The sequence below is a fragment of the Manacus candei genome, unplaced genomic scaffold (assembly GCF_025592945.1).
Source record: "Manacus candei isolate 608988 ecotype Guabito, Panama unplaced genomic scaffold, ASM2559294v1 h1tg000071l, whole genome shotgun sequence".
Taxonomy (NCBI): Eukaryota; Metazoa; Chordata; class Aves; order Passeriformes; family Pipridae; genus Manacus; species Manacus candei.
Genome location: NW_026138119.1, coordinates 2,608,774 through 2,633,007, shown reverse-complemented (window position 1 = coordinate 2,633,007; position 24,234 = coordinate 2,608,774). Strand labels below are relative to the sequence as shown.

At 42.5% G+C, this 24,234-nt stretch overlaps 2 protein-coding genes across 2 annotated transcripts in view; one reads left to right on the top strand and one right to left on the bottom strand.

Moving 5' to 3' along the window:
• Nucleotides 1–8,614, bottom strand: part of GPSM1 (G protein signaling modulator 1) — a 109,573-nt gene extending 100,959 nt beyond the window's left edge. The window contains exon 1 of the mRNA XM_051807646.1: nucleotides 8,408–8,614. The gene's annotated coding sequence lies outside the window, so the exon portion shown is untranslated. The remainder of the gene's footprint in view (nucleotides 1–8,407) is intronic.
• The window catches only part of CCDC187 (coiled-coil domain containing 187), a 28,928-nt gene extending 4,702 nt beyond the window's left edge, over nucleotides 1–24,226 (top strand). Inside the window, exons 2-19 of the mRNA XM_051807629.1 lie at nucleotides 212–399; nucleotides 6,315–6,412; nucleotides 6,677–6,787; nucleotides 7,256–7,359; nucleotides 7,849–7,982; nucleotides 8,610–8,755; nucleotides 8,865–9,052; nucleotides 9,835–9,922; nucleotides 10,687–10,863; nucleotides 10,953–11,128; nucleotides 13,138–13,313; nucleotides 13,829–13,941; nucleotides 14,458–14,626; nucleotides 15,291–17,944; nucleotides 18,644–18,985; nucleotides 19,382–19,525; nucleotides 19,931–20,056; nucleotides 20,336–24,226. Of these exons, the coding sequence (XP_051663589.1) occupies nucleotides 6,707–6,787; nucleotides 7,256–7,359; nucleotides 7,849–7,982; nucleotides 8,610–8,755; nucleotides 8,865–9,052; nucleotides 9,835–9,922; nucleotides 10,687–10,863; nucleotides 10,953–11,128; nucleotides 13,138–13,313; nucleotides 13,829–13,941; nucleotides 14,458–14,626; nucleotides 15,291–17,944; nucleotides 18,644–18,985; nucleotides 19,382–19,525; nucleotides 19,931–20,056; nucleotides 20,336–20,491 (4,974 nt within the window). The 5' untranslated portion in view covers nucleotides 212–399; nucleotides 6,315–6,412; nucleotides 6,677–6,706 and the 3' untranslated portion in view covers nucleotides 20,492–24,226. The remainder of the gene's footprint in view (nucleotides 1–211; nucleotides 400–6,314; nucleotides 6,413–6,676; nucleotides 6,788–7,255; nucleotides 7,360–7,848; nucleotides 7,983–8,609; nucleotides 8,756–8,864; nucleotides 9,053–9,834; nucleotides 9,923–10,686; nucleotides 10,864–10,952; nucleotides 11,129–13,137; nucleotides 13,314–13,828; nucleotides 13,942–14,457; nucleotides 14,627–15,290; nucleotides 17,945–18,643; nucleotides 18,986–19,381; nucleotides 19,526–19,930; nucleotides 20,057–20,335) is intronic.
• Nucleotides 24,227–24,234: the final 8 nt, after the last annotated feature.

The window sequence follows — 24,234 nt, the reverse complement described above, 5'->3', positions numbered from 1 at the left end:
TGTTGATAGCTTTCCTGATGACATCAAGGTACAAAAAAGAAGATTTTGTACGTTGGCAGGTATGACTTTTCAGGGAGCCTTTTGTTTCCATTTGACAAAATTTAGCAGTTTTGTTAAAATGAAATAACCATTTTTTTTTTAGTTCAGAATGTTGCTTATACACGTGCACGACCTCAAAACCTTGGTAATTGTTGTTGTTCCCTTGGCACAGCCCGCAGAGGGGACTCTCGGCGCAGGGGGATCGCTGTCCACGTGATTCTCTTTTGAAAGTTCAGAACCAAGAGGAAAAGCCCAACCAGTGTCCTGGAGAGAGCCTGAGGATCCCAAACAGCCTGAGCTTCCAGCCCTGCACTGCTCTGAGCACCGGAGCTGAGACTGATGGCTTTGAGCAGGACTTGGGTAAGGTGGCATCTCCGGGGGGGTCAGAGCACAGTGGTCACTCGGTGCCCTCCCAAGGTGCTTCTTATGCTGTTGCAACAGAATGAATATTCTGTTCTCCTTCATTGCAAGAGAATTCTTGTTAATGGTTCTGGCTTGGGCTGAAAAAACTCCTGAGTTGACGAGGGATTTCAAATAGAGAGTTTGTGTTCCACGTATCAAAGACAAAGAATGGATATATGAAAAAATGTCCCCTCAATGTTCATTTTACAGTTTAACAGATAATATGAAATTTTTATTAAAATGGCATAAAATGCAACAGGAATTCTTTGCCTTTTCCATGTGGGGCTGTGCTGTCTCTCAGGTGTGAGTTCAGCTGTGTCACTGTGACAGCTACAGACAGTCCCTGATGGAACAAACCCCTTTGAGCTCAGAGACATTTCCAGCACTTCTCAGCTTCATCCAAAGGTCTCCAGGAGCCTTACAATTAATTCTTCATAATTACCACATCAGAGCAGTGTGGAATATTGCCCTGCCTGTACAGCAGGAGGCATCAAGGCACAGGCCATGGGCAGGGGTTCCAAAGGGTGCAGGGTGAGTGGAGAGATCTGCTGCAGGGAGCTCAGGGCTGGCCAGGGCCGGGCTGCAGGACATCTCTGCTTCTGCCCAGAGCAAAGGTTGGCATAGAAACAAGGGAAAGTTTGTGGCTGAAAGGGTTAAATGACAAACAGTAGCGTGCAGACCAAGAGATCTCTGCCTGCTTCCACCAAACAGGAGCAGATGGTGCATTGTTTTAAGGGCTTTTCTGAGACAAAAGGACAAGATCAGATAACCTTTCCTCAAAGAGGGTACTTACAAAAAGCCTTTGCTCTTATTAAGGATTCTTCATTGTTTTCCCCACAACATTTTATACATAATATTGGATTTTGAGGTGGTGGAGAAGCCAGCATTGTTTACTGTGCTTCTCCCTCCCCCCCCAGAGACTAGGAGGGCATCCTCCGGGGTTGGACAGCAAGTCTGTTGTCTGAAGTGTTTACCATAAGCGAAAGACAATGTATTTATTTACTATTGATAAGTAAGGGCCCGATCTGGCATAAATATCCTGCCATCCACCATTCACCACAGGAACAATAGGATCTGCTTCCTCGTGTCTGTGCCAGGAGAAACCTCCACCTTCCCTGAGCATTAGCAGGAGCTGCCAGCCCCGGAGCCCAAGGCTGGGCTGTAAAGCAGCACCTCCACCACGGCCACGCTGCTGCAGATGAGGCACAGAACTGTCACGCCGGGACAATGTGCCTTTGAAATATGGGTCACAAGCCGGGCTGTTCACCACCCTCAGCAGGAACGGGGCATTCAGACACGAGGCTGCATTGTCTGCTCTGAGGCATCACCCCAGCAGTCGGTTCTGGGCTTTCACAGAGCACAGAAGTCACCCTGCACGTGCAGCATAATGAGGTGCAATTATACAACTGCTGCCGAACAAACATATTTACCTTTGAAGGGGTACTTGCATCACCTAATCTGTACCTGCTGTGCCAAAGGCGTGAAAAATGTTCTGTAGTAAAAATACTTGGCAAAATTACAAATTTCATTTTCAGACTTCATCAAGCAGAGTATGAGAAGCAGATATTCACAAAATATTCGTAACTCTTTGCTACCTGCAGTAAGACCAGCCTTGTCCTGAACTGTTGAATTTTCTTTTTAAACACAGCCAGTGTAAGATCCAGAATTGCAAATCCTATAAGCACGTGCTGTGGTGAACAAAAATAGTCTCCACAGATACTGGAAAGTATTTCACATAGTTCTTATTTCTAATCAGTTTAGGCACAACTCTTGGTATAACCGAGTGAGCTGATAAGGAAGTGGTTTACATATTACACCACTATATAAAATCTTTCCATTATTCCTGCCAGAACACCAGGTCTTTTCCATAAGGAGCTGAGGAGATGAGCTACACTCTCCTTGATACTTCAGCACATTCCCTGAATAGAGCTCACAGTACCCAATTTTCTGTATTGCTATTAAATAAGAGAACTGGATGATTTAAAATAAACCCAATATTTTGCCTGTGCCCCTTTCTAGAGCCTTGTGAGAGGCCTATGAGCCAGACTGGACTAAATGAGCCAGAAAACTCATTTCATCAGACCAGACATTTTTCTTTCTTTCTTTCTGTTAATATTGGAGAGATAACAAAGTTTAAGCCGAAATTAACTGTCAAAAAAGTATTTTCTAAATGTTGAAGCTTAAGCCTGGCTACTGCTTTAAAGTAATTTGCATTAGGATGGAATATTTCCATTACTCTTAAAATGCAGAATTTTAACCAGAATTACAAGGAAAATATATTCAATGTAACATCTTTCCCCTAAACTGCTGATTGACATATTTTCTCATATCACTAGAGGGAGCTGCCTTCTTGCTTCTGGCAGAGGGAGAACTGATTAAATTGGTGGAATCAGCACAGAAGTGTATCAACGTGGTTTCAGCTAATTGTGCTCTGATTGATAGCACTGAGCTAAGGCAGCTCTTCCTGTTCCCTTCCAAAGCCTACCCTGTGCTTTGTGTTTTCCAAAGCTTCAGTGAGCTCCATCCTCAGCCTGCAAACACCTCTGAAGTGTCTGCAATGATGGGGTCGTGCCTTGAGGGGATTTGGTATAACTGATGAGGAACAGAAGGACCATTCCATGGAAATTCGGGCTGGTGGTTGGGTCCAGGTTCAGGCCCAGCTCTCTCCTGATCTCCTGCAGCAGGAGCTGCTCTGCGGGAGGGGCAGCAGCAGGGTGAGGTGCTGCCATGTGCTGCAACATCTGGCTGGGAGCTGAACTCAGGCCAACCCTCCACACCAGAGGATTTAGACACAAACACAGACTATGTGGAGGGCAGGAGCAGCACAGGCCACATTAATCCCCCTGTTTAGTAAGCAGCTACTCTTCAGTGGCAAGTGGAATACCAGATGTATTTATAAAGGAGAGAAGAAACTGATTCAGCAGCCCTGGAAAGGCACATTCTCCCGGGTGCTCCAGGGTGCAGATCAGCACATCGATTTTCCTGAGGGAACAAGCACACCCTTCAAGTGGAGAGTCTCTTGCTCAGGGGCTGCTCTTGGCTCACAGGTCCTGCTGAAGGAGGGCCAAACAGCCTGTGCTGGGTATCTCAGCTGTGATCAGGAGTTACCAGCCCTCTTTTCTGCACCTCCATTTGCCTGTCATCACTCCAGCTCTGTTCCTGCACATTACCAGAGAGCTGGAATGCCAGGTGGTGTTTCACTCACCTCCCTAATCTGAGCAACACCTTGAAATAATAAAGCAGTTGAGCCAACATAGTAATTTTGGAGAGGGAAAGGATTGCCCAAAAGGGGGCAAATGGGTCAATTCTTTCTGGACCTGTTGCTCTGCTCCACAGCAGCATTTCAGGACACTTTGCACCCCGTATTCCTACACATCCAGGGAATTAGGCAGTCAAAGTTGTGCTTATGCTAAAGTTGCAAGTCTGTATTTTTGTAATAGCTGGGTTGATCTGATTGCTGACATGGGCAGAAAGAGGAAAAGCTGTCCTTGAGTAAAGCAGCAGTAAAATGCTTCTGCCTTGCTTCAAGTGATTAGAAAAATGAGACTTTTAGCCTGGCTTTTTTAATTATATGTCAGGGAGATTCTACAGGGCTTTACCGAGATTCTGCAGGTGCAGCGGAAAGTGATTTAATAAATAGCATTTTTTTCCCAAGGCTGAGTGTGTGCACGTTGGAGCTATCTGGGGAGGCAGCAAAATGCCATTCATCATCACAGAAAAGGATGGGAAGTTTAGCCAGATGGCATTTTCTTTAATGCAGGATGTTACCACACAAGAAATGCATCTGGAAATAGCCACAATTAGGAAAATTATGCTCAAAAGCAGTGAAAACAGATCAAACTTTTTAATCACTTCGAGATCAATACCACTGGTCAGGCTTTGAGCAGAACAACAGTAGCATTGTTCAGTTTGAGGCACAAATTAGAAATATTTGCCAGGTTTTTAACTATATCCCAATAGATGATCATACTTTCAAGAGGCCCAGATATTAGTATTAAAAGCTACTCAGACAACTTAGCATCAACAAATTTAGCTTGCAATTTTTTTTGTAATAAAATGATCTTATTTGTTAGTATTGAAGGAGCTTTGGAAAGTGGTGTCTGTTTACCTGCTGAAGAACTGTTCACTTTTCTTTTTTTTCCTATTGCATTGCTTCAAAATTTCCCTGTAGAAACAACAGCTCTTTCACCCACTCAGTTTTCCTAAATATGCCATTTCACAAAATCATCTCTAGCAACTACCAGCATAAAGAATCTGAATCAGTCCTCAGAATTAGAAAGATTGGCTAAAACCAAAAATACTTTTAAAAGGATGAACTCTTCCTTTGGCATGTGATTTCTAGGTAATTTGGTGTGATTTTGCCTTTTCCAACCACCCTCTAAACCCAGGAAATGCCCATTACTAAAATAAGAGATTTTTTATCCAGTCCCTCGATTCTGAAAAGGAGGGGGTTAAGAAAAACTTCCCACAGTAAGTGGTAAGTGAAATGTGCAGTCAGGCTGTTTATAAAAACAGAGCAGCAGCCTAATAGAAAAACTGCATTGGGCTGGAAGATTTAATGTTTTATTTCACTCACACCCACATAAACACAAACCCCATCCTGGCATGCAAACAAGGCCACATCTCTGCTCCTCCTGTGTTAAAGATCCTTCAGTATTTAAAGCAAAAACAAACCCTGCATGTTGTGGGCTTATCCTGCAGTGTGGGGCAATTTGGATTCAGATGATCTGGAGAGAGACACAGATTTTATCTCAAGTTTCCAAGTCAAACCTATTTCTATTTATGACCCTCACTTCAATTCATTTATGACTCTGGTTGCTGTGACAGTGGCACAGCACAGAGTAAACACCAGACCTGTTTGCATAAGCTGAGCAATTCATCTGAGGAGCTCAAAGCAGCCAAGAACATATCTCTGGTAAACATTACATCACCTGCAGTGTCCAAGACAGGCAGGGGAGTTACAATAAGGAAGGAGCAGGGAAATAGGTGCCCGTGGAACAAGAAAGAAAGCATCTCCACTTAAAAATGTCCCCCTGTGGCAAAAGAGGAATCAGCCTGCACCCCTGTACACATGGAGGGGACACGAGGGATGCAGCTCAAGTTCCTGAAGAAATGACCTGTTGGGAAGCTTTTCTTTTGTACCTGGTGGATCTGATCTGATCTGATCTGTTGGTGCAGCAAAGGATAATGAGTGACAATAACCCACACTCTGGAATTCAGGCTTAGAACAGGAATTGTTCCCCAGTCCTTCTCTTTCCTGGCATAGACCCTCAAGTTCTACCTCTTCCCAATACTTGCAGGGCTTCATGCTCACAGATTTTTTGACAGGATGTAGGTAGTGACATTTTCCTTCTGCAGTTATGGCAGAAGAAGCAAATGTATGCAGAGAAGTTATTTTGGGAATAAAGGCAGATGTCAGATTTGGGACGCTCCCAAAAATAGGCCCAGGGAGGATTCAAAAGGAAAATGCAGTAGGAGCAATGTACAAATTCCCCTTGTGATGATCCCTTGTTTATCAGGACTCAGACACGTTTGGGAAGTACAGGTAATGCAGCAGAGAAGGCTGAGAAACAGATGCCCTGGAACTCTGTTGGTAATACCTTGGTACTGTCAGATTATTTCCAAGGTGTACTGGCCTCAGTGGTGAGCCAGCAAGTCAGCCCTGCTGGGAAAACACTTCATAAATGCTGAAATCCCAAAGGATTTTGACAGTGTAGAAACACACTTTCAGGGCAGCAACTGGAATCTGAAGGAATCTGGTTCCACTGTCTGCCTCTGGTTAACTCTGATATTTCTCCAGCTGGCAGCCATTAAATGAAGAACAGGTTCTTTTAATTAAATGGTGTTACCATCTATTTCCTAAACTTCTGCAGGTCAGGGAGACTGTAGCTACACAGAGCTGGAACACAAAAACAGGAGCCACCTGGACATTTTGAGGCAAACCTCCCTACTGCTGGCTCACAAACTGAAGGTCGGTGAAGGTGCTGCTGCCCCTGGATTCAGGTGTGCTTACATGATAATCAGCTGATCTGCAGCACATTTATAAACCCCCAGGGAGCTATAAAAACAGCTTTATTTGCTGTAGCTTTGGTGGGTAAGAATAAGTTGCTATGCTGCAACTAAAGCAGTGGTTCCTGCCCTTCTCTTGGAGTTGGCTGCCCTTTGCTCCCCAGCTCTGAGGTGCTGTGTCACCTGGTTAAAAACCTCGTTTATGGTGTGTCATTTCCTAACACAGATCCATCAGCTCCAGCAGAAACAGCAGCTTATGGTGCTGAGGGAGAAAGCAAAGCAAGAGGTTCAGGAAAGCCAGAGGTTTTTGAGTGACTTGCTGCAGCACAGCTCCAAGGTAAGTTATCATTTCATATCCTGGGTTAACACCTCTGGGTTCAGCAAAGTGTTCCTCCAATCCCTCCTGGGTTTTATTCTCACTTAGAGTCCCTTAATCAAAAGAGGTTTTTTAACTCATAAAAGCTGTAGATCAGGGTAACTTTTTGGAAGTGCCCAGGTCTCTCAGGTAACAGAGTCCCTTAGACTGTCACTTGGAGTGTTGATCTGAAACCACTGAGGTGCTGCAGCTTTTGGTGTCTATGGCTGGTTTTGTTGTAAAATCAAGAGAAGGTTTTAAGTCCTCAAGAAACAATCACAGTGATACTTGCTCAGGCATGAGAGACTAGTGAGGTGCTAATATTAACCAAAAAGTATCCTTTACATTATCTACAACGAGGTGCTTTCCCAAGAGGATGAGGGAAGAAGGCTTAGAAGTTCTGCCTTTCAAATAGATCTGGAGGTCTATGGATAATTTCTGTGTGTGCAGGAGTGCAGGAGCTCCAGAGGCAGTGATCCTTCTGTGCCAGGGTTGTACCACACGGAGCAAACACGGAGAGGACACCAGTTGGAAGGTGACCACGCTGCTGGCAGGTACAGGAGGCAGGATGCAGTGAGGCACCCTGATCATTTGGCCTGTGGTTTGACTATATGAACAATTTAGGGCACTAAAGCAATTGCAATACAGTCTTTTTACTCTGATTTATGCCCAAACCGTAATATTAACACCTTCCAATCTTGGGGGAGATGCTGCATTTTTAAAAGGTAGAAGGCCCTTTGAAACTTGTGGGACAATATAATTTTCCTCATTTTGCATTACCCTCATATACCCTGGTGGGAATGAGAATATTGTATGTGCACATTCTTATGTTCATTTAAAATGGCATAAAGACCTGAGAATTGCTTCTAGGGTCTTATGGATGCAATTACCAGAAAGGCTCTTTTGCACAGGTAAAACTTTCACATCACATAAAAATGAGCAGCATTCTGGTTTGAAAAAAATTCAGCTTCCACAGAGGTTTAGAATTGAAATAGTATCTCTGACTGCAATAAGGAAATATTTCCATTCTTTCCTACCTTCAGTAATCAAGAGATGTGTTCACTGAAACAACCTGCACTGAAGATAGAAAGAGATCATACTCCAGTGGATCCCAAAATAGTGGGAGAAAGAAAATCTCTGGGAGGAAGAGGTTCATATTGCTCAGTGCTGCAAGAAGGTGAATGCTAAGTTGAAGGATTTGGTGGCATAGGGAAAACAACACTTCTTAACATGGCATTAGAAACAGTGAAACATCCAGGGGCTGGGACATGTAATCACAGGATGGCTCGGGTTGGAAGGGACCTTAAAGATCATCTCATCCCAATCCTTGCTATGGGCAGGGACACCTTTCCCTAGACCAGGCTGATGAAAGCCCCATCCAGCCTGTCCTGGAACTGACAGGTAACTGACTCTGAAACTTTTGATGTAAATACTTATATTCATTATCCATATCTAAACCACAGCGATCTCCCTTTGTATGCTGGACCTCTCTACGGAAAATTATCTTGGGAACTGGGAGTTATTTACCCTATTGATGGGCCCCTTTTTCCTTTTTACCTGTGTACCATGATTGCACTTAAAAAGTGAGTTTAGTGTTCATACCTTGCTCCTGTGAGTGAACAGCCACGGGGTGACTCCTCCGGCTCTGAGGGCAGTGCATGGGCCTGGCTTCCAGTCTTTGCGAAGGTGCCTTGAATTCAAGAATGGACGTTAACTTGTACTGTGGGAGTTGTTTTTTTCGGTCTCTCTTTTTTCCTTCTGTTACAGATATTTTATTTATAGTGACGTTAATTCCTTTCCTTAGGATCCCTGGCAGCAGATCACAGGGAGCCACTGCACAGCCATCAAACTGCGAATCTGTTGTCACCTCTGGTGGCTCTGCCCCATGGGGAGACCTGTGCAGGGGACAGCTCTGGAGAGAGCAGTGACCAGGCCAGCTGTGACAGCCAGGTAGCTCCATCTCTGGGAACAGTCTGAGGGGTGTTTTTCTCTGAGTTCGGGGTGTTTTTTGGCTTTTAGTCCCTCTATCAGTGACTCTGACGCTCTGCTCTGTCCCCAGTGCAGCGCAGCCATTCCGCTCTATGGAGGCTCCAGCACGTTCTGCCACCTCAGCCTGGCCCTGGCGCAGCAGTGCCTGAGGGGAGAGGAGCTGCGGGCTCGACACCAGGCCACCCTCCTCCAGCTCCGCAAAAAGGCTCTGAGGGAGAAGGCCAGGGCTGAGCTGGCCTGGCTGGGCCACCAGAGACGGTGAGGGGGCACAATGGGCAGGACACCAAACCTGCCATGGCGGGGACGGGGCCCTCAGCGCCAGAGACCTGCCAGGCCAGGGCTGCTTTTCTTCTTTTTCTTCCTTTCGGGGAAAGAGAACAAATACAAACCCCTTCTCTCAGAAAGCAAGTGTAGGTATAGCAGGAGAAGAGGAGAGGAGCCTGCATGGTTTTAGTGTCTCCAGAGCAGAGCTGAGCTTCCAACTGCAGCCTCCTTTGGGGTGGTGTGAGGCGCCAACTGGGCTGAGGAGCCCTCAGGGACTGTGAGGGGTGTCCCTCAGCACTGACTGGGATGAGGAACCCTCAGGGACTGTGAGGGGTGTCCCTCAGCACTGACTGAGATGAGGAGCCCTCAGGGACGGTGAGGGGTGTCCCTCAGCACTGACTGGGATGAGGGACTCTCAGGGATGAGGGGGGATGTGCTGACAAAGCTAAGATGCCCTCAGGGACAATGAGGGGTTTCCTGCAGTGCTGACTGAGCTGATGGACCCTCAGGGACAATGAGGGGTGCACCATGTCCCTCACCAGTGCTGTGCACTGAGTACTCAGGGGACTCCACCTGCCTTGGGACGGGTCCAGGCACCACAGCCCCAAGGTTGGGAGATGTCCTCTCAGTCTTGAAGAACTTTCTGCAGAGCCCTCCATACCTACTACATGTTTGAGAGGGGCTTTTCTCCCATCCCTGGTGTTGTTTTCCGAAGTGCAGTAAATTCAAGGCATTTAATTATCTGATTGTGATTCTCATCCTTCTCTGATCTCCAGTGTTCTAGAAAACCTGCAGGATAGTCATGGAGCCTCTGCCATGGCAGCAAAGCAGCATAAAATCCTCATGGAGCTGAAACAGGAGCAGGTAATGCTGCAGTGAGAGAATCTGGGCTCCATCTCATAACTAGTGGGAAGATGCAGCACAGGGAATTGCTGGAGCAAGTGGGGTTTGCTTTAAAAAAAAAAAAAAGTCACTTTGTATGTGTTATTCTGCTTGTTTCCTACATTCAGGGAGGTGTTTTTTGTGCCAAAGTCAGCAGTCTGTAAATCTTGGATAAAAGAAAACATCTTTTTATATCTTGTTTTCTGCTACTTCACTGTTATTGTGGATTTTTCTATTTATGCTATAACAAACAGGTCATGTAATATAGGTTTTCACTGATTTATGCAGATTTATGCTTCTGATGTTGAAATACATTAAATTAATCTGACAGCTAATTTTATAGTCTCAGTTATTCTACTGTGTGGGGTTCATAATTACACTTAGTAGTCAGAAAGTGTGTCCTGCTCCTTATGTAGTACAAGCCTGTCCTTCCCTTTAAGGGATTCCTTTCCTAATGCAAACCACAAGCATCCTGTAGTTTTGAATGATCTGAAGATAATTAATTTTTAAAGGTGTCACCTCTTGACACACCATTGAAATATCCCCTTATCTGTCATTGGTTTTCACAGGTAAATCCCTCCTTAAGCCCCCATTGAAAAATAAAACTGCAAAATTTTTTACAAAAAAGGAGCCAAACCTGCATATTGAATTTTCAGGGTGTTTTATGAGTAGTATGTTAAGAAACTTTATCACTTTTTAAGTAGGTCTTGTGCTCTTATGCTCCTTTCCTTTTCTGCTTTGCGTAGGCAGAAATCCAGCACCTGCAAAACATCTACAGGGCAGCCCATCAAGAAAGAAAGCTTTTGTTAAAGCAGCAAAGAGAAATCTTAATGATGCAGCATTCAACAGCACAACTCCAGGAAAAGCTGCACAATTTGTCTGGGAAGCAAGAGGTTGTGAAATCACAGTCACTGGATGTCCTGGTGGGGTTTGGGTGGATAAGAGCTGAAGCCAGAGCTGATCCTACAGCTGAGGAGCACAGGTAAAACCTTCTGTTATCTTTTCCTTTTAGGTTGTGAGGAACCCAGCAACTGAAGAAGCAATAAAACTGAAGAAAATGAAGCTTATTTCTGGCCCAAAGTCCTCCTCCTCTTCAGCAGAGTCTGCAGCCCCTCCAGAAAGGCCTGAGCTGTCAGGGAGTAAAGAGAGTTGTCTCCAGCTAAAGCATAAAGAGAAGGAACACGAGGGGTAAGTAAAACCCTTTCTCAGTGATAGCTGAAGATAAGAACCAATCCAGTGGAGCAGATTGAGACAGTTATGTCCTAGATAATTGTGTGAGCTTCAAATACCCCAAAGAGGGGAGTTTTATAGTGATAAGTTTTGAAAACCTTTATGATCAAGCAGTTGATGCATCAAGATCACTGCTTATCATTCTGACCAACCTGGTGTCCCAAATGGTGAGTTCCTCAGGGCACTTTTAATGATGCCACACAGCTACTGATGATAGTTCACATTTTCATTGTGGCTTTTGACAGCAAACTCAACCCTCTTTGCAACTATGTATTAATTAGACTTCAAAATACCCACACGGAATGAGTAGAAATGTATTGATTTAATTGGTGAAATTCTCTCCTTTGTCATCCTCCCTGTGTGTCACTTAACCCCTCAGAGCAGGTTTGTGTTTCACTGAGGATTCAACCACAGAAGGATTTTGTAATACCCAGGGCTAAATTTCATGCTTAAACTGAAGCATAGAGGTGTCATGTAAAATGCCCACAGTGAGAAGTAATTCAGGAGTTTAGTCAGAGAAATCATCAGCCTCCTGTTTCCCAGGAGTTGTATTCCCAGCATCCCTGTCTGCTTCTGTCTGGGCTGGAGGGGTGAGAACCCAACAGCATCCACACAGCTCAGAACTAAATCTAGTTTGCTTCAGGAAGAAAATGTTAAAGAAAAATACATATCTATATGAATTAAACCCCCTTTTCATTCAGGGTACCCAGAGCTTTAGCAGAATGGTGAGTCAGGTTTGTGCATTTACTTAAGTCCCCACAGGGAAAGGCTTTCAAATAAATCCCTGCATGGAACTGATCTATAATTCATGGTCTTATTGATTACAAGTCAGAGGAATCTTTAAAAGGTTTCTTGGCTGTGCTTTCACTTCTTGTTACTGACAAGCCTGCTCATAGGAGAACAGTGAATATTGGTGTCACTCTAGAGCAGCCAGGGCCTGCTGGAACTCAAATGCACCCAAATTTGGGCTGATTGTCCACAGATCTCTGTCCTGTGTTTTTTGGGGGGTTTTTTGTGTGTGGTTTTTTTCTTTTCTTGTGGTTTTTTTGTGTGTTTTTGGGGTTTTTTTGGGGGGGGTGTTGTGTGGTTTTTTTGGGGGTTTTTTGTTGGTTTTTTTTTTTTTTGGTTGGTTTTTTTGTTTAGGTTGTTTCTGTTTAGGTTGTTTCTGTTTAGGTTGTTTCTGTTTAGGTTGTTTCTGTTTAGGTTGTTTCTGTTTAGGTTGTTTCTGTTTAGGTTGTTTCTGTTTAGGTTGTTTCTGTTTAGGTTGTTTCTGTTTAGGTTGTTTCTGTTTAGGTTGTTTCTGTTTAGGTTGTTTCTGTTTAGGTTGTTTCTGTTTAGGTTGTTTCTGTTTAGGTTGTTTCTGTTTAGGTTGTTTCTGTTTAGGTTGTTTGTTTCATTTTTCTGGACAGAATAACTTACTCAGTTGTTAATTACAGAACTAAGGGAAAAGCCTGTGAGTGTGAGTCATGTTCCCTTGTCCTTTTGCAGTAAGGAGACTGTTTAGAAAGTTCAAAGTCACCATCAAAATCAGTATCTGATGTCCCAAATGTCCATAAAGCTATATTTGAAGTAGAAAATTTAATGAGAATTGTCAAAATCTCATATGCTGTAATTGATGGCAAACAGAGGAGGCAGACAGGTCCAGAGTTTGATCCTGGTTTTGCTTTTTGAGTTCTAATGGGGTTTTTTTTTTCAGTCTCCTCCTGTTCCTGTCTAGGAAGGTTTGAAATCTGACTGTATAAAATACAATATCAAGTGAGAGGGAGGGGATTGGAGAAATAAATACACCATTCAGAGTGTTTCTGGCTTTACTAATTTGCTGGTTTAGAAACACTCCAGAGATACTATCAAGCACTATCAGAAGCATTTAATTTGTACCTTTATTGACTTCATATGGATTTGTCAAGACTAACTTGGAAACACAAACCCCACTCCCAATCACTAATCCTTTGTCCAACTGTTTACAGCTTTTCTGCTGAGAACAAGGGAACACTGGGACAACACCAGGAACAGGCAGAGGAGTCTCCAGGTTTGGAGCAGTCCCTTAGTGTGAAAATGTCTGGAATGGTGGCCAAGAGAGTGTGTGGTGCTGCTGGTGAAACCACAGGCTCAGTCTTTAGCCATAAAGACTGCAAAAACACAGGTACCCATTACAGAATTCTGCAGCAAACCATGTCTGTGACTACTTACTCATTTTAGGGCAAAAGTTGAAGTCTCAGCTGCTCTTTGGAGCTCTCTTTCAGAAGAGGACTTTGAGCTAATTAGCCCCTGAGAGAGAACTTGGGATGTTGAGATGTTCCTTGGTTACCTCCAGTGTGAGTTTTGGTGCCAGGATCTGCTTGGGATTAGCAAGAATGAGTAGGAAAGGTGTAAGTTGCTTTGTTGAGGCAGCAGCTGTGCATAGACGAAGAAAGAAAGGGTAGAAATTATTGGAATTTGGCTTTCCAGTTGCTGCCATGAGACTGGATGATACTTAAGGTGATGATAGATAAAGTCACTGGTCCTTTCAGCTGCTGGTGGTGTGACTAGGAATGTGTAGGGCAATGGTTACTCAAATTATAAATTACTTAAGACTGAGCTAAACAAAAAGCCAAAGTAAAGTTATTGATATGAAAAACTAGCACTGGAAACATGGTAATTTAATGTTGTACCTTTCAGAACTTATCGCTCAGGGTAAGGTTTTATTACCTCTGGAACATGTAAATTCAGCTAAAATGGACAAACCCATATCTACACCAATCATGAGAGAAGGCAGGAAGTGTGCACTTCAGGTAAGGATGCCTCTGGAATTCCATTAATGCCTAAAGAAACAGTGCCCTGGGTTATATTTGCCTTAAGGCAGGACCAGCCCAAGGCTCATTTGGCAGTTATGACATTAAGTAAAAATCAGTCTGATGTGTTGGTTACATTCACTTCAACTCAACACTAAATTTTGGCCTGGGCTGGTTCACCAGTTTTCCCACCTCTTCCATGTTCTCTGTGCTCTTAAGTGGTGACAATGGGTTTAATTCATCTCCTGTGGGTAAGTGCTGTGCTGCTCCAGGGGAAACTAAACCTGTTCCTAGAGCACTAAACTACTTCCTACAGCAACTGCAGAGACCAGTCCCTTCCCTATTTCCTACCTCCCTGATACAGCCCCAACATGGATATATGTGCTCAGGAGTCCATATGCCCTTATATATCTTAGGGGAAACATGTAAATTTAATCTGATCTCAACTATTCTTTCTGCCAGCAAAGATATTTCCCTTAAGGTATTAACTGTGTCTCTTAAATATTTACATTCTAGGAGTCTGTGCTGGAGGAAAAGGCACTTCTTTCAAACCCAAAGGTGGATCCTGAAGGCAATGAAGATATTAGTCCATGTGGCAGCAAGTTCACAGTGAAAAGCTTGGGGATGCTTTCTACCTGGTGTAACTTGTGCATGGTTCAGGTAGAGAATACTCCTGAAGGAACAGGTAAATCATATTTAATGCTATTATGTCCAATCTGTTTCAACCACTTCACTCAAACTTTAATCCAGACAGAAAGAGAGACAGTCTTCTCACTTATTACCAAAGTGTCTTGCTCACTATATCCAATATATAGATCAGGCAAGATGGGGGGATGTCTCCAAGGTTTATTAGGAGATATGATTACACTGCTTCCTCAGAACAAAATCATAACTTATTCTGATTGTATCATTAACAATTTAGCCTCTTTTGAGGCATTTTTTTCAGTAATTTAAGGCTGTTCTTTTTAAAAGAACATAGATCAGTTGAAGATAGACTTTGACAGGACACACTGGAGTTTTTTTTGTTTCCAGGTTTTATCCTCCGTTCATATTTCTTACTCCTCAGAAGGACATATAAAAATAAAACTGTGTGTTTATATATGAGTCAGTTATATCATTTACATAGTTCTGGGTATGCATAATCTCTGTATTAGAAATATTTACATATTGTGGCAATAGTTTGTATTTGTGTCATTTTTCTAATGAACCATCTTCCTGTATTTAATCCTGGATACCATAGTGAGGGAGACTATGGACTTGTGTATCCTAAGTGATCTATCAGCAACCTCTTCTAGAAAATACTTTTTAATGAAATACTGATTTAAAAAAAATTCTTTTAAATGTTCCAGTTAAAGAAGTGGAAGTGCCTGTTCCTTCTGAGATCCATCAGCTGGATGACAGTCAGTGTTTGAAGAATTTGGACCATGTTTCTCATGAAGCTTCTGATGAAGAACTAAATTTAAAAGCATTTTCTGAAGGATTTGCTTCCACTGAATCATCATCCAAGCCAAACAACTTCTTTTTGAAACGTGGAAGTGCCAAATCAGCCTCTTCACCCCCGAAATTTCAGAAGGTGCCTGCAGTTTGGGTTGACATCTTGGAAAGCTCCATTTCAGATTCAGAATTAGAGCTGAGACATGGAGAGGGCACAGGTGTCAGTGTCCCAGAAGAGTTTGTCCATGACAGTGGTGATGTGTTTCCTGACCTTTCAAAAGAGGTGCCAACAGCAATAAGTAATGGAAAGGAAACATCACCTTCTGATGAACATGAACTGCCTGAAGATGAGAGCGTTGAGATTTCATCACACTCCCAGAAATACCCTGGAGATGTGTTAGATCATCTGCTTTCTTTCATTCCAGCAGACAAAGCAAATGCCTCCAAAACCCAGCCAGAACGTTCCTCCCAATCTGATAACCCTGATGAGGGAGTGGATGAGCCACATCTGGGTGCCTCTGGAAGCTCCAGTAGAAACAAATCCTGTCCTCAGGAGGTCACAAAACAGGGTAATGATACATCTGCCAGCTCTTCATGCAGTGATGACATTTATTCACCTAAGATCTATGAACAGCAGAAACCTAATTCTGCAACTAACAGAGTGTTAGGGAAAATTAACTGTTCATCTGTGGATCAGAATAGAGACCTAATGGGTTTTCCAGCAACAGTTTCTTTGAAACATCCAGATTTAGTTACTGACCAGCTCGGGAACACTGTTTCTTTTCTGCCTGACAGAGATGTTGCAAATAACAAATTGTTAGCATGTCTGTCTCCCCAGAGGGGACTCTTTTCTTCTGCCTCCTCAGAAAAGCAATTGTTTCAGGCTGAGAACTGCTCTTCCAAAGGAGAAGATGATGTAACCTCTATTAGGGATAAGGGTCCCCCTCCAGCTGCTGAGGATGCCTTGTCGGAAATCCTGTCTCCCGTGGATGAAGTATTGTCCTGTGGAAGTGCTGACTTGCCATCCTCTAACAAAAAGGATTTGTCATTTCCAAGTGAAGATCTTCCTCCTCCCTCTTTAGGTGCAGGTGCAACGAAAAATGATGATCCTACCTCCAGCACAGATGATTTCCCATCCCCACCAGAACAAATGACAGGCTCAGAGAGCAGTCAGGGTATGGATGAAGATATATCACTGAAAATGGATGCATTACCCCCATTACCTGATAACATCATGCCTCAAGAATTTCCCCTGCTCAGTCAAGAGACAGTTGATGCTTTTTCAACTCAGGCTGGTTGTCTCTCAGAACAATCTTCACTTCAAGCCATTTCCAGCTCAAAGGAGGACTTATCAGAACACCAGCAAGGAGAACACGAGGCACCTTTGCAGCATTTGGAGCTCCAGCCTGTGTTAAACTCTGTTTCTTCTGGCCAGGCCAGTAAAAGTCCTGACTTATTAATGAAACAAAGTACAACACACTTAATGCTGCCCAGCACTGAGGGGGACAGTGATGACCCATTGAGATCATTTGAAATTGGGGACAGAGTGCTGGTAAAGCAGAGCCAGCCTGGAACTCTGATGTTCAAAGGATGGACTCATTTTGCCAGTGGCCACTGGGCTGGTGTTGCACTGGACAAAGCTGAAGGTGACAATGCTGGAACTTATCAAGGAGTGAAGTATTTTGAGTGTGCTCAGCACTGTGGTGTCTTTGTCAGGCCTGAGGAGATCTCACACCTCTTGGGGGATAACGAAAAGGGTTCCAGTTCCACTGGGGATGAAGACTCTGACTCCTATGATGATGAATTCTTCAAAGGGGACTGCAGATATTCTGGAGGTGATGAGCAGAGAGTGGGGTTTACAGAGGAGAAAGCAGAAGACACAAAAAGTGCAGGAGGTTCAGAAGGAAAAGAAAGCCAATCCAGGTTACACTCTGCCTTGCTGTCTAGAAAAGATCAAAAATTTCCACATTGCAACCAGTATAAGTGCACTGAATTTCTCTGTCAAAAGAACTTAATGTGCCTGGGATCAGATAAGGAAAAAACAGAACTGGCACAAATAAGACAAAGTATAATTGCAGCTGTGCTTCCAAAGAAAAGCAAGACCAATAACACAGAGGAGGTAAACACAAGCAAAAATATTGGTTGCTTGGTAGAGGATCAGAAAAGAATTAAACTTGCTGATGATGTTGCAAGTGAACTCGGTAAAAAACTTCTGTTTGACATTTTAATTGCGTTTTCTGAAACAGCTCAACACAAATATAAAAGTGCCTTTGAAAAGGACATGATGAATTACAGCGAAGGCCTAAGGCAAGGAGACAATCAGAAACTGTTTCTCCTCAAAGAAAATTCAGCTGCTGTCTTATCTGAACCATCAGCAAAGGTTTCTGATGTTTTCCTGGGTGATTTTGATACGCTTTGTATTCATGGTTGTCACACAGTAGCAGAAAGAATTGTAACTAAATTTATAGATGATGCAGTTAAAGCATATAAGAAGATTAAAAGAAAACATGGATCAAAAGCAGACAAGATACTTCATTTATCTTCAGAGACTTCTCCAACCACTCTGCCAGTAAGTACAGAGGGAGAGTTTTTATTTAAAGTGTTGGACTCCAAGCTGGATCTATCCAGGCAAGAATTTGTGTGGCCCAGTTTTTCATCATTCATAAAAATTACATCATGTCAACCTCAGGAGCCAGGTTTCTCCCTTAATCTGACCCATTCCTCATGTAAGGAATTATCCTACAGCCAGTGGATAGCATGTGTATGGGGGGAAAGGATGAGCTGAGCATGGGGATAAGAGCTACAGACAGTCCAAACAAAGCAAATGGGAACTCCCGTGCTGGAATTTGTCACTTGTCAAAACTGATAAATCTGCACAAACTTGAATTTTGATTAATTTCAGAGCAAACCTGGACACTTGTCAGCTCTGCCTAAGTCCTTTGCAGCTCCTGGCTGTGAGAAAACTGCTCTTGGGGGGAGAGTAGTCCACCTTTAGAACAAAAATGTTTCAAAGTGTCAAATTTTCAATGAACTTCAGATTTGGAATTCTTCCTAATTCTGAATTTTGCCCAGTGCAGTTAAAATAGGTATTTTTTTTAATGATGTATCACTAAGGCTTTCTATGAGCCCATGAGTAAGAAGATGGTTTCAAAAGTAACCTTAGTTGCTAATAATCTCAATACCTCTAAAAATTGTGGAAAAACATGGAGTATGTCATCTGGTGGTTTTTTGTTGGTTTGTTGTTTTATTTTTCCCCTCTCTCCTGAAGCTCCTCAATAAAATCCTTGATGCTGCTGTTTTTGGAAGCTCTGAAGACTTTGTTCAGCCTTATTCTGACCAACATATGCTGGTGAGACAAAGACAAAAGCAGTGCTTGTACAAATTAGATCAGTGGCACTCAGCTCCTTGGAAGAAAACTGTGGAAGTTCCTCTTGTGATACCACATTACAGTTCTTATGTTAGAAACTTGTCTGCATGTGCTGTAGAAGAATTATGGACCCCAGAAAACATAAATTCAAATTTCAGGAGCATCAGTGTGCCAAAGTGCTCTGAATGTAATGATCTCCCAGGGAATGATTTGGAAGCAGAAAGCAAGAGGATGTATGATCAGGTATTTTTAAAGCACTAACCGTTAATTAACATTTCTAGTGTTTTGTAAACTGACTCAGATAATATTTAATATTAATCTGACTGCTAACACAAACTGTAGCTAAAGGAACACTGGAAGGTACTGCAAAGTAAAGCTGGTGATCTACTGCAAAATAATTCCAGTAGAATAGAGGGTCTTGCTGTGAATCAAGGCTTTTGCCAGAGTTCTCCAGCCAGGAGACCCTGGACACCTGACACCAGCTGTAGGAACATCAGTGATGCTGTCAGGAAATCCTGCCCTGAGATTCAAACCCCTCCTGTCACCCCCCCAAAATCCTTCAGAAGTGCTGAGAAAAGTGTTTGAAAGGGCATCAGTGAGAGGTTCAGTTGTGTCAGGGCTGTGGTTTTGGTGTTCCAGGTTATATTTGATTTGACCCGGGAGTTGTTACGTGCAGAATATCAAGTGACTGCAAATCCAAACCCTTTTCCATGGATGAAAATAAACGTGGGATCTCACTGTTCCAGGCATCTCTGCAGCAGAACAGATGTCAGTGATGTCAAGGTACGTTCTGGGAATGTAAAGTGCAGTGACAAGAGCTAGTGAAGAGAGCAGGTATTGCAATGGCAACGAGAAATGGGAAATTTGGAAGGGTTATGGCAGTGGAACCGACTGGGGAAGAAAAGAGCACTGCTCTGAAATGCCTGAATAAATACAGACTGAGCTGATTAGTCAAAAGATTCCAAATTATGGAGCTCTGTAGAGAAATGGGCCTTAGTCCTCCTAATTATGACTACTTCAGGTTTAACTTCTAAAGTAACATTAGGACTGAAATGTGTTGGTTGGCCAATATTGAGGCCAATTCTGGTCTCAAAGCTGAGTCTTCAGTGCCTGTCACTGACCTACAACATTCCCAGTGCCACAGTTCCTATGAGGCAAATCCTTTTCAGCCTTTTTTTTCTTTTGCAGACATTTGTTCAGGGTGAAATTATTAAAATAATGAACCTGGAAAAGAATGACTTAGAAATGAAAAGAAAATTCCTAAACATGACCAAGTATGGAAACTGTAAGAGAGACAGACTGGACCTTATTCTGGTAAGCAGACTTCCAAACTAGAAGTTCTTGTGCTTTTGTGAGAATCATATTTTCTTAATTACTTCAGAACTTCAAGTTATTGCTTTTCTTTTCAGTACACTTGCAATAATAATCCAGTATTCCCAGTTCTAGTGAGTGGTTTAATATATCAATATATAAAATATTGATATTTTATTATATATCTTATATACATAAAGCTGTTGGATTAGGTACAGTGTTTCAGTACCTTTCAGAACCAACCATATTCCTCCTCTTGATCTTATTCTTGTTATATTTTAGATTCAGGAGCTCCGTAAAGAAGAGCCTCAGTGGACTTATTATGGTGATGATGAATTAACAGTGAAGATGAGGATGACTGAAGGCATATTTAACAGCTTGATCCTTGATACAATCAGAGTTCTTAATAAGATTTATCTGAGAAAAGCCTGTGATTAGAAGTTTTTCCCTCGTGGGCCCTGATGGAGGAATTTTAATCTCTGATTTTTTTTTCTTTATTTTTCAGTCAAGAAATAAGTGATTTAAGAACTTTAACTCTGAACTTGTACCCGATACCAGGATGGCCTTGGCCTAATTTGTACATTCATATTTATGAAAGGATCAAGGAGAGACTCATGCAGATAGAAAAATATTACACAAAATATTCTCCTTGTGTTCTGTGCTTTGGGAAGGCTCACTAAGATCAATGGTCTTCTTAGATGTCACACAGAATCCAAAGGGGGGAAATTTTATTCTTTTTTTTTAATTCAAGACTGCACTTTATCTGCTTTGAAGAGCACAGTGTGTTTTAAAATTGTATACAAATCTCTACAAACAGGTTTCAGAACCAATTTGTGTGCAAATGATCTTACTTCTGTTATCATGCTCAGGCTGTGAACGATGACAGGTGAATCATACTTGGAAAATTGTGTTCAGAAAATCATTGGTGACTGTCTGAAGAATGTAAATGTGCAGATGGAGTTAAATGTCCCACATCCTGAATTGCTGTGGGCCTCTGTAGTTTGGAATAAACTCCTCTAACTGGAACAAGTCTAAAACTTTTCCTGATGGGTACAACAGATTTAAAAGTGACTGTGCATCATTATTTTATTGTTTTTAATACACTATGGAACTAGTTAAAAATAACCTGGAGAAGGCTTAAGAGATGTGGCACAAGGAAGGGCAGGACCCAGAGCCAGATACTCAGTTTAAATGTCTATAGTTTTATGTAAATGCGACAAATACTGATGTAATGCACTTTACATGGGAGACTTCTTTATCAGTAATTTCAATGTCTGTCAATTAAATATGTGCATGTGATTTGGGTTATTTATCACATGAGCCTGTTGCATCCTTACAACACCTCAGTGTAGGGTGCTGAGGATGTACTTTAATTGGCAAAACAGAGGAAATCAATAATCCTTTTGTAATGGCAAAATTGGAAAAGCCAAGATTTTAACAAGGAACTCTAAGCATTCCCTGAGCATGGTAATTGGTTCACTATGTAAGTTGCTGTCCCACCTATTTTGCCTTAGTTGTTTTCATGCTGAGTTGTTTCATATTGTATTCTTTCCTGAATAAACAAAATAAACCATATGTAAACCATCAGTTGTTCTGAAATCCATTGGAATTGCAGATTATATCACAGGCTGCTATTCTCAGCAGTGACTGGGAGTACTTTTGTTTTGCAGACAGTTCCTGAGGACATTAAACCCTCCCCTGCTTGTTGCCATATGAACAGAAATAAAAAGGCAACTTCTGCCCTGAGCATATTAACTGTTGATCTTATCCTAGAAACTATTTTCATGTCCCTAGTGGTACATTTACTTAAGTCTCTGGCTTTTATCCTCATTGATTAGTTAATCCAGATAAGTTATTTGTTTTTGTGTTGTCAGTTTATAGTGGAATTTAACTCAATTTTTTTTCTCCTGGACTTGCAGATTGTTGGATACAATGACAAATCTATATATTGAAGTCCTCTGGTTTTTTCAGTTTATTGTCACTCTGATTTTGCAGCAGCAGCAGCAGCAGGATCCTTGTGTTTGGTATGAAAGCTATTAAAAATATCACTTATATATGAAATAATAGTTGAAGGACTTGTTTGATTTCAGACTGCTGCCTTATGTTCCACCTGAGGGTGATAACCATCATATTTGCAATTAGGTTTGTGAGTGAAGCCTGAACCCTCACAAGATGCTCTGCAGGGAAGGACACAGCTATAAAGTAACTCCTCCTGCTGAGAATAAAAAGTGTATACACAGAACATGTCAGACATGTTTAATATCCCCCACCATTCTGTGCTCAAAACCTGAGATTCTGGCACCCAGATATATTGACCTGTTCACTCAGTGGCAAGACTTCAATATCAAGATTACTCTCCTTCAAGGTCTAATATTTTGTTTGCCTTGGGTTTGATCAATATTAACCTCCTGGGTCAATAAATCTTGATAGTAGCCTCAAGAGGAGTCATTATCTTTCATAGAAAATGATTATTTCTCAGTTAAACCCTACATTTAATTTTCCTGTAATCCATCTCTTTCATCTTTATACATTTAACAATTCTTCTGAATAAAATGTGCTCTAAAATATCTTTGGCACTGCAGATTTTTAAAATCCTAATTAGCAGCTGCCACAAGATTTTTCAGTTCTTTGGAGCTGTTGGACTCTGCTCTTGTAACCATCTATTTTGTTGCTTGTTGTACCCAGGAAAAAGAGAGCTGGGATGTGATGTGAGAAATCATTTAGCCTGTAGCTGGGGGTATGGATCAAAAGAAGTGTGACTGAACCACTTCAGATATTAATGGTTAAAAAAAGAGAGGATCAGGAAAAGAAAAGGCAGAAGGGGGAGAATCTGTTACTCAAGTCTCAGAGAAGATTTTACTGTAATTAAATTTCTACCCTTGTATTGTCTGTGGGTTAGTGACCAGAAACAATAATAAACTAAATTATAACCTCTGGATTTACACTGGTGGGCCTGAAGTAAGAATTTAGGCCCATTTGTTTCCCGCTTGTTCTTCAAGGATTAAAAGAAGTGCTTGTGAGTAACAGAAGCAAGAATTATATTTTCAGAGACCTCAGTTTTTAATTATCTAAGTTTTAAATTCCTCTGAAATTGTCCTCTGGGGATCTTGTTGGTTTTCTCCCTCCCATTAATGTAATGAAAGTTCTTAAGCCTGTATTTAGAAATGAAAGGAGATGTCCATACTGTGGCCAGAGCTGTAAAAGGTGCTAAAATCCATTACTACTGCAAATCCAACCTGAATTTACAGAAAGTAGAGAGTTTTTATCAACCTGCCCAAGTGCAGCCTTTTATCAGAGATTCAGTCTGAAGAGAAACGGCTCTTCCCTGCTGAGAGAGGTACTTTGGGATGAAACAGCTCTCGACCCAGAGGCCACGAGGTGTTCAGCTCTTCTCAGTGAGAAGCTCTGTGAAGTTGAAACTTCTGTTTCCATATCAATTGTCACATAAATTTGGCCACCAAGGGATCTCAAAGTATCACAGGACAGGTCAGGTAGGAAGGGACCACGGTGGGTCATGGAGTTCTGCGGAATGTCCTCATGGCCCATAAATTGTGCGTTCTTTGTACCCCTATCAGTGGTACAACTTTCTTCCCAAGCTTTAATTTCCCTCTAGGCTGAGACCATTGAAGTATGTCCAGCCCTAGACCTTAGTAACTCTACCAACAAGTAATTTGTTTTTTCTGGCACTCGGACATCACTCAGAGCTTGCTTATCAGCTGCTGTTTCACAGAGTAAACCTCCCTTCTTGTTGATTAGGCTTGAAAGGTCAAACATCAAAGAACATCATGGCTTATGAAAATTTTTATGTATTCCACATTTTGAAAGGCTCTGGGGGACGCGGGGCAGTCTCCGCTCCCCTCAGGGGGTGCAGGACAGTAGTCGCTCCCCTCTCAGAGACACAGGATAGTCCTCGCTGCCCTCAGGGGACACGAGACTCTCAGGTGACAGGTGACACTTCTCGCTTCCCTCAAGGACGTAGGAGAGTCCTCGTTCCCCTCAGGACACGGGACACTCTTCGCTCCCCTCACAGGGAATCAAGACAGTGCTCGTTTTCCTCACAGGGACACAGGACACCCCTCTCTCCCCTCAGTGCACACAGCACAGCCCCTCAGGGACACGGGACGCTCCTCGCTCCCCTCAGGACACGGGACGGGCCCCTCTCCCCTCAGAGCACCCCGCAC